The sequence below is a fragment of the Panicum virgatum genome, chromosome 4K (assembly GCF_016808335.1).
Source record: "Panicum virgatum strain AP13 chromosome 4K, P.virgatum_v5, whole genome shotgun sequence".
In the NCBI taxonomy this organism is placed as follows: Eukaryota; Viridiplantae; Streptophyta; class Magnoliopsida; order Poales; family Poaceae; genus Panicum; species Panicum virgatum.
In genome coordinates this window covers 40,597,295-40,610,676 of record NC_053139.1, presented here as the reverse complement: position 1 = coordinate 40,610,676, position 13,382 = coordinate 40,597,295, and the positions used below count along the sequence as shown (strand labels likewise).

Sequence of the window (13,382 nt, the reverse complement as noted above, 5' to 3'; positions counted from 1 at the left end):
AACCTATCAAATATCTTAGGGTTTACTTCCGCTTGCTTATTACAGAGTCCCGACCAGCCTAAATAGCAGGTGGCGTGGTCATTAACTTAAACATAGATTAACTGAATTAAACAGAGTTTAAACAGAATGAACTGCTAATTCCTACATCCTTCTCATAAGCCGTCGGATGAGCATCAAACGATCCAGGTGAAGTCGCCGAAACGTCTTGAATAGCGCCGACTACCTTGCAGCTCGACTTGTTCACTTGTCTGACGAAACTGACGAGCTGAATCAAGGCCTCTGTTGCCTGACAGCCCGCCAGCCGACGCGCATCATCCTCCTCCGGCCGGCCGTCGGCGCAGGCGTCCGCTTCCACCTGCCCACTCTCCCCGTCATCGGTTGTCGTCCGCGCCTCCGCTTCGTCCCGGCTGTCGCCGCCGTCCGCGCCGCCGCTCCCCGTCCGCGCCATCGCTACTCCGTCCCCGGTCGCCGCACCGTCCGCGCCGCCGCCGCGCTGCCGATCCGTCCCCGGCCGCCACGCCGCATCCTCCGCAACCCGACCACTTCAACCCCATCGTTGTCGCCTCCTCTTCCTCAACGCAGGCACCTCCTCCACCTCGACGCAGGCGTTGCCTCCCATCCTCGCTCGAACACTCGGCAGATCAAACAAAGAGAAGATTGGAGCGCTCGCCAAATCACGCTGCCTCCCTTGCTCATCCTCTCTCCTCCCACGATTGGGAACCCAGGCAACAAAAGGTAGCAATCCCCTTCACCGACCCCTCAGAATTTTGTGGGATTTGATGTTGAAATCTAAATTTGGGCGTAAAATCAAAAGCCCATCAATTAGCCGTAGATCCGGTTGTGGCTGAGTTTGAGGAACAGTAGCTGCTGGGGCATCTCCACGCCGGTCAGGTACTTAGATTGAAGCAGAACTTGCGCCCGGATAGTCGACGGCCCCGCTCATGTCTTGGTCCGGGTGAAGAGGAACGACGCGTTCCTCGGTGAGCTTCTTGTTGGCCACCGGGAACTCCATCCGTCCAGGGCATGGAGAAAGAAGTTCTGTATGTTTGAAAATCTTCTGTCAAAACTCTGTTGTATGCATGTTTATTTATCTGGCATCTGTTTATTTATCTTGCCATGTTGTATGCATGTTTGGCTTGTGTCCATAGACCATAGTACATATAGTTGTTCAATTTTAGATTGAAACATGTTTGCCTACAATTTAGTTTCTAAGTTTTGCTATTTGATCCGCATGCATCTGCACTGCCTCCAATCAGATCGGCTCCATCCCCCTCTGGTATTTTTTTAGTTTCCTTATCAGGTTTTGGCTCAGCAATTTTTTTTCTTTCTGTTGCAACCGTTGGTTATGATGGTAGTCTGATGTAGGCATCTATATCTTAGGTGTGTACAACTGGAAATATTGTTTGTTTGGTGCTCCAATTGCTGTCCTCATATGATTCTGGTGATTTCCTTGTGGGTTTTTGTTGATAGGGGAAGGATGTTGCCTCCCGATCGAATTAATTTGCTGTCTGTGACATGCTTATTAACCATCAAATTCATGCTTATTAACCAGCAATTTCAAGTTGATAGGGTAAGGATGTATTTTCTATTTATTAGTTTCCAATTTGATACTCTATGCCCATACTGTTTTGAGTTCTCGAGGTGTCTGATTTGATACCCTTGCCCTGCATTGTTTCCAGAAGACAGAAGCTATGGTATTGGTGCGCTGGTCTGCTGTGACTTTACTTGCTGCAAGGGTTATTTTTCCAAAATACTGAATATGACTTAACTATGACAAGCTGGTTCCATGGGTTGCTTCAGGTTAACAGCCATTCACCCGGCATCGATGGGGTTTCCATGTTCCGAGCGATGGATGGACCTGTTCCCAGGGAAACGCCCATCCTCAACAAGCTCTTCACCAGCCTGTTAGCAACCCCTTCTCAACGATTCACAGAACAGCTTGATTCAATTACAGTCGGAGTACACAACCTGAGGGGAAGGGAGGTTAGAGATCAGCAGAGCAATCTACTCCCTCCGTTCCTAAATAAATACAATTTTATGATTGAACACGCAAACCAATGGTAGGTGTTAAATTATAAAAGTACCATTTGTATTTTGGGATGAGTGGATGAAGTGTTAGTTGTCTTTTTGGGAAATCTTTCGAAAATTATCTTGTCTTTTGTGGTAGGTGGGTCAAAATTAGCAATTTTTGTGGGACAAATTTTGATCTCAATAGATGCAATTATTTTGGAACGGAGGGAGTAGGTAGAGAATAAAATCAGAGAAGCAGCACAGAACAAATCTGGAATAGACTAGAAGACTCTAGAAGCTAGAGGACTAGTACAGAACCAGTGGGGAGGAAGAACAGTAACTACAGAGGAGATGTATCTGGGCTCAGAATAACTATTCGATGCCTCACTCACAACGCACGCACATTTACACTCCTATGAACACACATACACAAATTCTACACCTATGAGTTTTTTTTTGAGATTATACAGTACAACGCAGACACTCACAACGCACGCACATTCACACCCCAATGAACACACGTACACAAATCCTACCCCTATGAGTTTTAGGTACGCACATTCACACTTCTATGAACACACGTACACAAACTATATCCCTATGAGTTTTAGGCACGCACATTCACACTTTTATGAACACACGTAGGCAAACCCTACCCCTATGAGCATCTTCGAAGACTAAGCCGGCAAAGAACGTCACCTACCACTGAATGCACAACACCGTTAAATCTCAGAATATTCGCTTTTATGGGGAGTCGAATCCATGACCTCAGGTGCTACTAAGGCTCTTGTAACCACTGAGCTACAGGCTCTTTCACTATAGAAAATAGTTAGTACATATATTTTTAATCCATTAGCAGTCCAACAGCAGGCCCATAAACTACGAGCCGTTGTAGTGTTCCACAGTTTCTTCTTTCGTTCCGTCCGCAGCCCGCCCGATTGTTTCCTAACAGACAGATGGTAAAGTGGTGGTGGATCAGCAGCGCACGATCACGTGCACCGCCCTGTGCCGTGGGCACCACCGGAGTATTTTTTTTCATTTCTTTTCCCATGATCCGGACGTCCTGCTAGTGGTTTTTAATTTTCCTTTTTTCAACAATAGAAAATGAGTAAATGTTAAGTAGTATATATTATTTCTTTATTTCAAAATACAAATATTATTTCTTTATTTCTCGTGTGCCAATAATGTTGTGCCACCTGTGTCCGTCCCCTCAGCTCACGTTTTGTTCTAGGTTTAGCCTTTTGGGTTGGTCCTCCCACGTCGGCCCAGATAGCGCGTCGTCCTACTCTCATTCTGTCTGTTAGCTTCAACTGGCGCACGCATCTTAAAGTGAAAGATGTATACGAATCTCGGTGCTCGTGCTCTCTTGTTTTTTTAGAAACCCAGAATATATATTACATAAACTTCTTAATGTTTACATTAAATCTTACAAAGACCCTCTCAAAGAAAATAAAACTACAACTCAGGCTTTGCAAGATCAAGGTCCTCCCAGTTAAACTCGTCGGCGGCGATCGGAGCAACCTGCAGCATGAAGCCGACCCCCTTCCGGATGATAACTCTTCACAATTTTTCGATGCCACCATGAGTCGCATATCGAGTGCATCGACATGCTGTAAGATCGATGAACGCACTGGCTGAAGAAGATGGCCACCGACCATCACATCGCCGATAAAACAAGGAATCTGGCGCCTCAAAGGCCACCAGCAGCCCTGACTCACCGGAGAAAGATACAACCCGAAGGGAAGCAAAACCACCACTGAAGGTGGGAACCAAACCCAACCCGGTTTCTCAACGAGTTGGTAATCAAACCTTTCAAAATTTCTCCACATATGTATCGTTGTGTTCTGGATTACAGATCCAGCACTGTCGCTGGCACCATGGGCACCAACGGCACCAACAAAAACACGAGGAAATCCAACACCGACGCAGAAGATAGAAACAATAACATACTCGTCGATGTTGAAAACCACGCAAAATATATGACCATCAAGCACCACAAGCACCTCAGACAGCACCAGGACTAGCTCACCAAGACCACAGGCAATACTATAGAAAATCTGTAAGGGACAAAAGCTTACCGACGAGATCTTCACCGGTAAGGAATCCAACCTTATTCTAGGTAAAACTACTCTATTAGAAGAGGATATGTACACCACCCACCAGATCCGCCCTTCCCGAGCACATCGGCGCCAAAAAGGCCACCGACAGCGAGGAAAAGCAGCGAATCCGGCGGGGAGTCGAGAAATCGCCGGCGCGTCGCCTCTCTCAACTGTTGGGGGAAACATACGCTTCGAGAGAGAAGACGCTCGCGCTCTCTTGTAGTCCTCAATTGCATAAGCTGTTGAATGGTCCAGTAGGCCACTCGGCCCATAGGATAGGATGGATGATTCTTGAGAATCCCCCCCCCCCCCCCCCCCCCCCCCCGCATGACTGAATCGCATAGTTCCTTTCGCTGCATTTGGTTCTGATGGAAACCCATGGTCTGCAAGCTGCTTGGCCATGGTCTGCAAGCTGCTTGGCCAACAAAAGAATTGAGGTCAAGTTGCAACCTAACCAAGTACTGAAAATATGTTTAGCTGCCATTGTATCCTAGCTATAACTGAATGGAGACCAGAAGCTGCACTGTATGATCATGTCCTGCATCTCAAACCCCACAAGTGGTGGCCATGGTCGATGCTGATGGACACTCTCCAAAAATAGTATCCGGTTCACCAAGTTGAGCAAGCCGCGATCAAGATGACTGATTACCTTGTGAGGCAAAAACTCCATCTCAGTAAGCATAATGGTGGCATAGTTTTCTCGGATGGAAGGTTAGCATCCAAAATTGACTGAAACAACACTGTGAACCCCCATGCGAACTGGTGAGGTACTGAATGAACAACTGGTTGCTAGTAGGTATTGTCACCTCTGAAATTTCATCTTCAATCATTGCAAGGAAATTCCATACTGTTAGCAAGGAGCCTAGCAACGAACCTCTCCAACGGCAGCAGCTCTGAAGTTTGGCCGCACCCTCTTGCCTTGCTTGCTCTTCAACATAGCAAGGACTGCAAAAACTAGCCATATGTTCAGATATTTCAACAAGAGCTTCTTCCCTGATGGAACAATGAGAAGCAGCCCCTTCAGCAGGATAGAAACTTCCATAGTCAAATCGGTGCACTGCAGCAACTTTCTCAGCTTCCTCTATGACAGAACCAGCTGGAATGACAACAGAGTCCGAGGAACCCTTGTTGAAGCAAATGGAATTGAATTTCCTAGCAATCTTGTTCCTGCTGGCATCATATTTCTTTGAGCTGATTTCCATCAACAGCTTCATATAGCTTTTGCTGTGAACAGAGGCTACATGCTTGTCCGCAGCTTGTTTCACCTGAAGGGCCACATACCATGGTGGCTTCCAAAGTCGGCAACAGGAACTCCTTACAGAGAACTTCGCAGCCATGCTGAACAATGGCCAAGGTGTAGGACCCATGAAAGATGGCGAAGGTGTAGGGCTAAGCTGAACTCCATTGCCCTGCATCCCAAACTGCTCCCTGCATAGTGAAACCAGAGCATGGATGGAAGCAGATGAGACTGTCAGTACAGGCAACACGACGGCCGTAGCAGTGGTGGACGTGGTCGGTGCCGCAGTGAGAGCAGATGCCAATAACGTGGCCAAGCGGAGGCCCAATTATGGAGGACCCAACGGCCCAACCGTGCGTTTTTGTTTACGTTGGTGGCCAGCCTCCTCCACGAAGCTCGTCACCGGCGGCCGACGCTCCTCGCCTGGCATCATTCAGTAGTCGAAACTCAAAACAGCCGCAGCATAACGCCGGATGGGATGGGAATCAGGAATGAGATGCCTCTGCTTTCCGGACAGGGAGATGATCGAGATCCGTCGCGGAATCGTTCAAGGAGGCGTCGCTATGCTAGGCATGGATGCATGCTGTTTCAGGTAATTGGCGGCCTTCCAGTTTCAGTTTCCTACTGCATGCTTGCTCTTGCTCGGACGTATTATATATACAAATAAAAAGTGATTATAAGAGAGGTCGTCATCGTTGTCGTGTTATTGTGACTAGGTGGACCGCGCGCTACGCCGCGCCGGCCAGGATTGAGGACGAAGAGCTCCGCCCCGCGAGACCAAGGAGAGCAGGGGCGCCTCCGCCCCGCAGGCCTGCCCCGCGTCCGCCGTGCCTTCACCCCACGTCCGCTGCGCCTCCACCCCGCCGGCCCGCCGCGCGTTCACCGCGACCGCTCCGCGCGGCCGTGGCGGGAGGTGGCGGCCGTGGGCGGAGGCGCCGTGAGGAGGACGGAAGAGGGAGGAGGAAGGTAGGGGAAGCTCGCCGTCACTGTCGAACTGCCGCGGAGCTAGAGCTAGAGGATAGCCTGCGCGAACGCCGAGGGAGGGGAGAGGGCAGCCGCGCCGCCGCCGCGGAGCTCTCGGCCGTGCGCCGCGCCGCCGCGTGCTCGGCCACCACCATGGACGCCTCCCCGCCGGAGAGAGGAGGGGCTCGCGCCGGGGTCCTCCGCCGTGCCATGGCCGCCTACCCGCCGGAGAAGCCAAGGTCGAGCTCGCCGGAGTGGAGGAGGAGGAGGGAGCCGGGGGCACCGCGCGGGGGCTGCTCCGCCGCGCCGGATCCTGCCGGCGGGGCAGACCATCCGGCGGCAGCCCCGCCGCGCGCGGATCTCGCATCGGCTGCCGGAATGCGACGGGATAGCCCCCACCGCCCCCCCTGCTTGCCGCCACGCCGCCTGCCGCCGTGCACGCGATGGTTGAAGACTCCTGCACCAGTCCTCTCCTGCGGCGGCGGCGAGATCCCGTTGCCCCCAAACCCTAGGCCGCCGCAAAGAGGAAAAGGAAAGCGCAAAAGGGGGAGAGGGGGAACAGAGACAGAGGCAGCGCACGCGAGTCGGAGGCGGCGCGGCAACAAGCAGGCCTACACGCAGACCGACGACCCACGGCAGTGGAGGCGGTGCGGCAGCAGAGTCCGCGCGGCAGCAGGACCGAACAATGATTCCACGACCCGCGTCGCGCGGCCTCTCCCAGGCACATGTCGCACAGGGGATAGACGACCGCTCTCGTCGCCCCACCTCCACGGTGCATAGTAATAAGAGTATTACAAGCATCTCTGTACTGTAGAGAAGCTCATCACCCTTGGCATGCATGGATGGATGGATGTAAACCTGCCTGTTCTTTATTTAGATGCATGCCTCTGAATAAATAAAAGAAGTTTATTACTAGTCAATAATAAAAGAGAATTCCTCACTTGCCATGGATAAGACGACAACGTCCCCCACAATTAGTCAGGACTACCTGAGCAGCGGAACCCACATCCAACTTATCCTCCATTCCAAATCCTCGAGTTTCTTCATGCCCAATCCAATCGCTGATGGGACGCCTGTTCCAATACTGGACTGACCGATGTATATTTTCACGATGACATAAATCTGCCAACAGCCAAACAAAACAAAACAAAAATCCGCAGACACAGCAAACGGACATCCAATTATCATCAGAGAAACAAGTCACACACAACTGAGACTCGTTTCACTAAGACAGGAAATCTGAGGGCGCGTTTAGTTCCCCCAGCAAAAATTTTTGGAGGTCAAATCAGCACTTTGACCGGATGTCGGGAGGACTTTTCGGACACTAATTAAAAAACTAATTTCAGAACTCACTTGGAAACCACGAGATGAATCTTTTGAGGCCTTTGACCGCGTCATTAGCACATGTGGGTTACTGTAGCACTTATAGCTAATCATGCACTAATTATGCTTAAAAGATTCGTCTCGTCATGTACATCCAAACTGTGTAATTAGTTTTGTTATTTAATTACATTTAGTGCTTCATACATGTGTTTAAAGAGGAGGTGAAAATTTTTGGGTGAAAATTTTTGGGAACTAAACGCGCCCTGAATTGTGCATTCCTTAGTCATCATCATCATCGAAATATCTACAGGCAATACCAAACGTCCCAATACACCAAATGTCCAAACCTGTAGAATGGTCAGAGATTTGCTCGACTCGGCTACTGCAAATCTCTATGGCACCATGGCTTGTAGAGTTGTAGGTTTCAACATGACGTAATACAGTACAGGCGAGACGGAAATGAAGAAAGGCACTATATGGGTAAACTGAAACTTCTCTATGGCAGAGATAAATCTAGTGCTCTCCCCGGCAAAATTAAAGTAACCGATCCATCATTCTTCCTCTAAAGCCATTTGAAGAGGATGCCTCCATGGGTGGCGAAGAAGGGGGCAAAAACCAAGGACTCGACGGCCATGAGCTTGATGAGGATATTCAGTGAGGGGCCTGAGGTGTCCTTGAGGGGATCACCGATGGTGTCACCGATAACGGCAGCCTTGTGTGGGTCTGAGCCTTTCGGGCCCAGGGTTCTTGCATGCTCAGATGCACCAGCCTGTAAACCATGGAGAGAACAGAAGTTAATGGTGTTGGTAAATATGAGTTGTAAGAACCCTGTTGATGACTTCTGGTACTGTTTTCAACATTTTTACCTCAATGTATTTCTTGGCGTTGTCCCAAGCACCTCCAGTGTTGGATGCAGAGATGGCAATCTGAATGGAAACAACATAGTTATGAATGAAATATAACAAGATATCACAGTTGTGAACTTGCAGTTACCAAGAAAACAAGTACCAACCTGGACACCAGAAACAAGAGCACCAGCAAGAACTCCAGAGAGGGTCTCAACACCAAACAAGATCCCAACAATAAGAGGGGTGAGCATGACAAGTGCACCAGGGGGGATCATCTCCTTGATGGATGCATCGGTGGAGATCTTGACACACGTTGCATAGTCAGGCTTGGTGGTGCCCTCCATGATCCCAGGGATGGTGTTGAACTGCCTGCGGACTTCCTCAACCATCTTGAGTGCTGCACTGCCAACACTCTTCATGGTCATTGCTGAGAACCAGTATGGGAGCATGGCACCAACAATCAGTCCAATGAAAACTTTTGGTGTCAAAACATCAACAGTTGAGATCTCAGCACGGCTCACAAAAGCCCCAAAGAGGGCAAGAGATACCAAGGCTGCTGAACCAATGGCAAAACCCTACATGCACAAAATCATGACGATGAAAATTTGATACTTCGAAAATGAAAAGTTTGCCCAACTCTGAAGAGGCACATTTTCAACTAACGCTGAGATTGGCATTTACCTTCCCAATGGCAGCAGTAGTGTTTCCAGCAGCATCGAGAGCATCTGTTCTCTCACGGATTCTGTGGCTCATGCCAGCCATTTCAGCAATTCCTCCAGCATTATCACTAATAGGACCATATGCATCAATGGCGAGGCCAGTAGCAATTGTGCTGAGCATTCCAAGAGCAGCCACAGCAACACCGTACATTGCAGCAAGGCTGAAGCTGAGGAAAATACTGAAAGCAATAGCAAAAATAGGGATAATGACTGATTTGTATCCCAGAGCAAGGCCAAAGATGACATTTGTAGCAGCTCCAGTTCTGCAGGAGTCAGCAACATCCTGCACTGGGCTGCGAAAAAAAGGGAATTCAAGTTGTCAGATGCTTGAAAAAAATCTGCAAATTGCATCCTCTATTAAGAATAAACAAAACTGAAAAAGCACCTGTACGCATTGCTCGTGTAATACTCTGTAACAAATCCAATAACTAGTCCAGCCCACAAACCAACAGCCACACAGAGGAATAATTGCCTACCAAATTGATTTCAAAGTGAGATCATGTGTTAAAAAGATTCAGATCAAAATATGGGAAATCCATTTAAGAAATGGCAGTACCAGTTATACACCGTCTTCTGTGCACCAAAATTGAAGATTGTGAATGTATATGGGAGCCCTAACCAACTGACAAGTGCAATGCCAACAGTCATCACAGCAGTGGAAATTATAAGTTGCTTCTTGAGAGCCGGCTCAATTTCATCTACAGCCTTGATCTTGAAGAAATCGGTTGCAAAAAGAGTGGTTATCAAGCAAGCTATAATACCCACAGAGCTAACGAGAAGTGGGTACAACATAGGAGTGAATTCATGATTGATCCCAAAAGAAGAGATTGAGGCAACAACTAAAGCAGCGCATGAAGACTCAGCATAGGAGCCAAAGAGATCTGACCCCATTCCAGCAATATCTCCAACATTGTCACCAACATTGTCTGCAATAACCTGTAAGAAGCAAAAGGAATGCTCATTGTAACATTTTTTATACAAATATCCATCAAAATGACACTACAAAACTTTAACATAGCGGATCATTAAAGCTTTTTAAGATGTGACTCTTAAGAAAGGACTTACAGCTGGGTTTCTTGGATCATCTTCAGGGATATTCCTTTCGACTTTCCCAACAAGATCAGCACCAACATCAGCAGCTTTGGTGTATATTCCACCACCAACACGGCCAAAAAGAGCCATAGAAGAACCACCGAGACCATAACCAGTGATAGCCTCATAAAGGCCTTCCCAGTCATCACCATAATAAATTCCGAACAAGTTGATTGCGATATAAAGAACAAAAAGGCCACTGGCAGCAAGCAGGAAGCCCATCACAGCACCAGAGCGGAAAGCGGTAATGAATGCCTTTCCGACACCCTTCCTTGCCTCAAGAGTCGTCCTGGCATTTGCATATGTCGCAATCTTCATTCCAAGAAACCCAGAAACAAGTGAGGTGACTGCACCAAGCACAAAGGCAATGGTGCTGAAAAGAGCATTGGCAAGGGCAGGCTTGCACGTCTTGCCCTTGCTGTAGTGGCAAGGCTGACTCTTGGTACTGAACCCCTCAACAGAGCCAAGGAAGAGGAAGATCAGGACAGCAAAAATGCCCATGAATAGTCCAACATACTTGTATTCAGTGAAAAGGAAAGATGTTGCTCCTGTTAAAACAAAGCAATGCCATTTAGAGATAGAAGTGTGTGTACAATTTTACAACACAATCAGAGAATAACTGTTTACTAATACAAGGCCCAAGGCCTAACAATTAGAAAAATGGTTACAGAAATATCAAACACTGAAGATTAATCAACAACATAGCAGTAAATATTTGCAATAGGATAATGAGCAGCAATTATCCTATCTTCTTGTAGAAGCACAGAGTCAAAACGGACAATGAATAATAGTAACAACAACAACAACAACAACAACAACATAGCCTTTTTTCCCAAGCAAGTTGGGGTAGGCTAGAGATGAAACCCGAAAGAAATAAGTTCAAGGTTCAGGCACATTGATAGCTAGTCTCCAAGCGCTCCTATCCAAAGCTATCTCTTTAGAAATATTCCAATACTTAAGGTCTCTCTTAACTGACTCATCCCACGTCAGTTTAGGTCTACCTCTACCCCCTCTTTACATTATCGACCCGCTCAAGAACCCCATTTCGCACCGGCGCCTCAGGAGGCCTTCGTTGGACATGTCCAAACCATCTCAGCCGATGCTGGGTAAGTTTCTCCTCAATTAGTGCCTTACTACAATGAATAATAGTAAGTAAAAAATAAATGATGGACGGTAATCCTTATCTTCTCAAAATCCAGTGAAATGAAAGCTTCCTTCCTATTTCATGAGAAAGGGGAGCAAAGCAAGCAGTAATGAACTGAAGTACTAATAGGGTCCACATATTGTAGGAAAAAGAGCCATAAAAAATCTTTCTATGTCTACTATGCTGGTTCCTGTGAAAAAGACAATGAGCACAGTGTGGTGCCACAAAGAAAGCACAACAAGAGCATCCTAATCCTTATTAGAAAGGATCCTGACCGAAGACATGGACAGAAGCGAGCCAATATCTGATATGAACCAACTCACAATGCAGTGTCCAGCACAGGGCAAACTGAATTAGCAGGTACCTTCGGACGGAGACTGTGCCCCAATAATTACCTTACATGAAACACTGTTGAGTGGACCACAAGATCCAGTCCATGTGCGTCATTTCTAGGATTCCTTCCAAGTTCCAAGCTAGGCGGATGTGGTCGAAAACAAAACTAATTCCTTCCTGCTACAATAATGTGGACGCACGGAAAGTTCGTTATCTTCTTATCCTACAGTCGGGCAGCAAGGACCACAGGTGCAGCAACGACGTATGTGCCACCTCCAGTGACTTATCCTATCCCCACAGCATGGTCACCGGAGGGTTTTCTGGGACCTCTTAAGAACAGAGCACTACCACTTCTATATGAAAATTGACAACTACCCCCACCACAAATATCTCACAAAAATCTAACGGGGGAAGCAAAAAAAATATTTACTGCTGTTAGGACACACTGGACCAAGGATTATTATAACATGTGTTGGGTAAAGCGGGAACATCAGTAGTTTATTGTTAGATCCAACTTACAACTAGGAGTAATATAACAGTAAATATAACCCAGGCAGGCAGGCAGCTACAAAGAAAACTGGACGCACGGCAGAAAAAAAATACTGAGGACGATGCGACAAACTAACAAACAAGTAAATAGTAAACACGTAACACCAGCTGATCCAAAGCATAGGTTTAGAGGGAATTGCGTTAGGAACGAGTAAAATTCTATTCCCGTGCCTTATTGGGACTATTATGTACTGCAGAAAACTGATTCGTTTCACATGCCTCGTATGTAAAGCAATTTTTCAGGTTCACGCCGCAAGCAAACAAAATAAAGCAAAATTACCACCAAACTCCGAATACATGAACCAATAAACCGCCAGGAGCGCAAGATCTACTGATTAAGCGCCCTCAGATCCCCAAAATTCAAAAAAAAACACGAGCACGGCCGCGGGCGCTCAGCCTCACCTTCGGAGATGGCGTTCTGGATCTCGGCGCACTTGACAACGACGTTGTGCTCGTTGAGCCCCTCCTCCTCCTCGATGAGGTACTCGCTGGCGCCGGCGCCGCTCTTCGCTGAGGACCCGTCCCCGCGCCGCGGCTCGGGGGAGAGCTTCACCTTGGAGACCAGCACCCACTGCAGCACCGCGAAGGCGATGCCCACCACGGCCGCGACGGGCACCACCACCTGCGTGGCCAGCTCGGGCAGGAACGCCGGCGCGGCCATTGCACCCCGCGGCCGGATCCGGGGAGCGCTAGGGTTCCTCTACCGCGGAGAATCCCGCTCGGGAATTCGCTCGAGCGCACGGAGAGGGAGGGAGGAAGAGGGAGAGGAGAGGAGAGGAGACGGGCGGTGCGGGAGTCGCCGTTTTATAGGGAGGCGAGGCCACTGGAGGAGGGTAGTGTAGAGGCGATGAGGACGAGTGTGTTTCGGTAAATTTCGGGGGTTTGGATTCCTGTTTGTTGTAAATTTCTGGTAATTCTTTTTTTTTTGAAAAAGACAAGAGCATCTGCTGCATTATTTAAGACTGACCTCACCAGACGACGGCGGAAGCGACGCTTCTCGACGCCTCTCGACTCCACCGCACACGTGGCCCGGCCCCGGCCCCGCCACCTCCTCCCGCCCGCCCG

At 48.4% G+C, this 13,382-nt stretch overlaps 1 protein-coding gene and 1 long non-coding RNA gene across 3 annotated transcripts; one reads left to right on the top strand and one right to left on the bottom strand.

Moving 5' to 3' along the window:
• Positions 1-21: 21 nt before the first annotated feature.
• LOC120704043 lies at positions 22-2,146 on the top strand. Its single transcript, XR_005687367.1, has 2 exons — positions 22-1,570; positions 1,680-2,146. It is a non-coding gene; the product is annotated as an uncharacterized LOC120704043 (long non-coding RNA).
• A 5,322-nt stretch (positions 2,147-7,468) lies between these two features.
• On the bottom strand, positions 7,469-13,095 carry LOC120704042 (pyrophosphate-energized vacuolar membrane proton pump-like). 2 transcript variants are annotated; one of them, XM_039988289.1, is made up of 9 exons: positions 12,720-13,095; positions 10,265-10,839; positions 9,756-10,135; positions 9,585-9,671; positions 9,162-9,492; positions 8,645-9,055; positions 8,499-8,558; positions 7,896-8,401; positions 7,469-7,548 (listed from the first exon to the last, which is right to left on the bottom strand). In XM_039988289.1, exons 1-8 carry the CDS (start codon positions 12,976-12,978, stop codon positions 8,195-8,197), a joined length of 2,310 nt encoding a protein of 769 aa, XP_039844223.1. In that variant the 5' UTR covers positions 12,979-13,095; the 3' UTR covers positions 7,469-7,548; positions 7,896-8,194. The 2 variants fall into 2 exon arrangements, with proteins under 2 accessions (XP_039844223.1, XP_039844224.1); XM_039988290.1 differs by lacking the exons at positions 7,469-7,548; positions 12,720-13,095 and adding an exon at positions 11,831-11,846.
• Positions 13,096-13,382: the final 287 nt, after the last annotated feature.

Bases quoted from the DNA above. Each gene is read 5' to 3' on its own strand.
- LOC120704042 (XM_039988289.1), bottom strand. From the start codon at position 12,978: ATGGCCGCGCCGGCGTTCCTGCCCGAGCTGGCCACGCAGGTGGTGGTG. The intron at 10,840-12,719 runs GTGAGGCTGAGC...TTGTTTTAACAG, and splicing joins CCAGAACGCCATCTCCGAAG to GAGCAACATCTTTCCTTTTC. The intron at 9,672-9,755 runs GTACTGCCATTT...TCAATTTGGTAG, and splicing joins CAGAAGACGGTGTATAACTG to GCAATTATTCCTCTGTGTGG.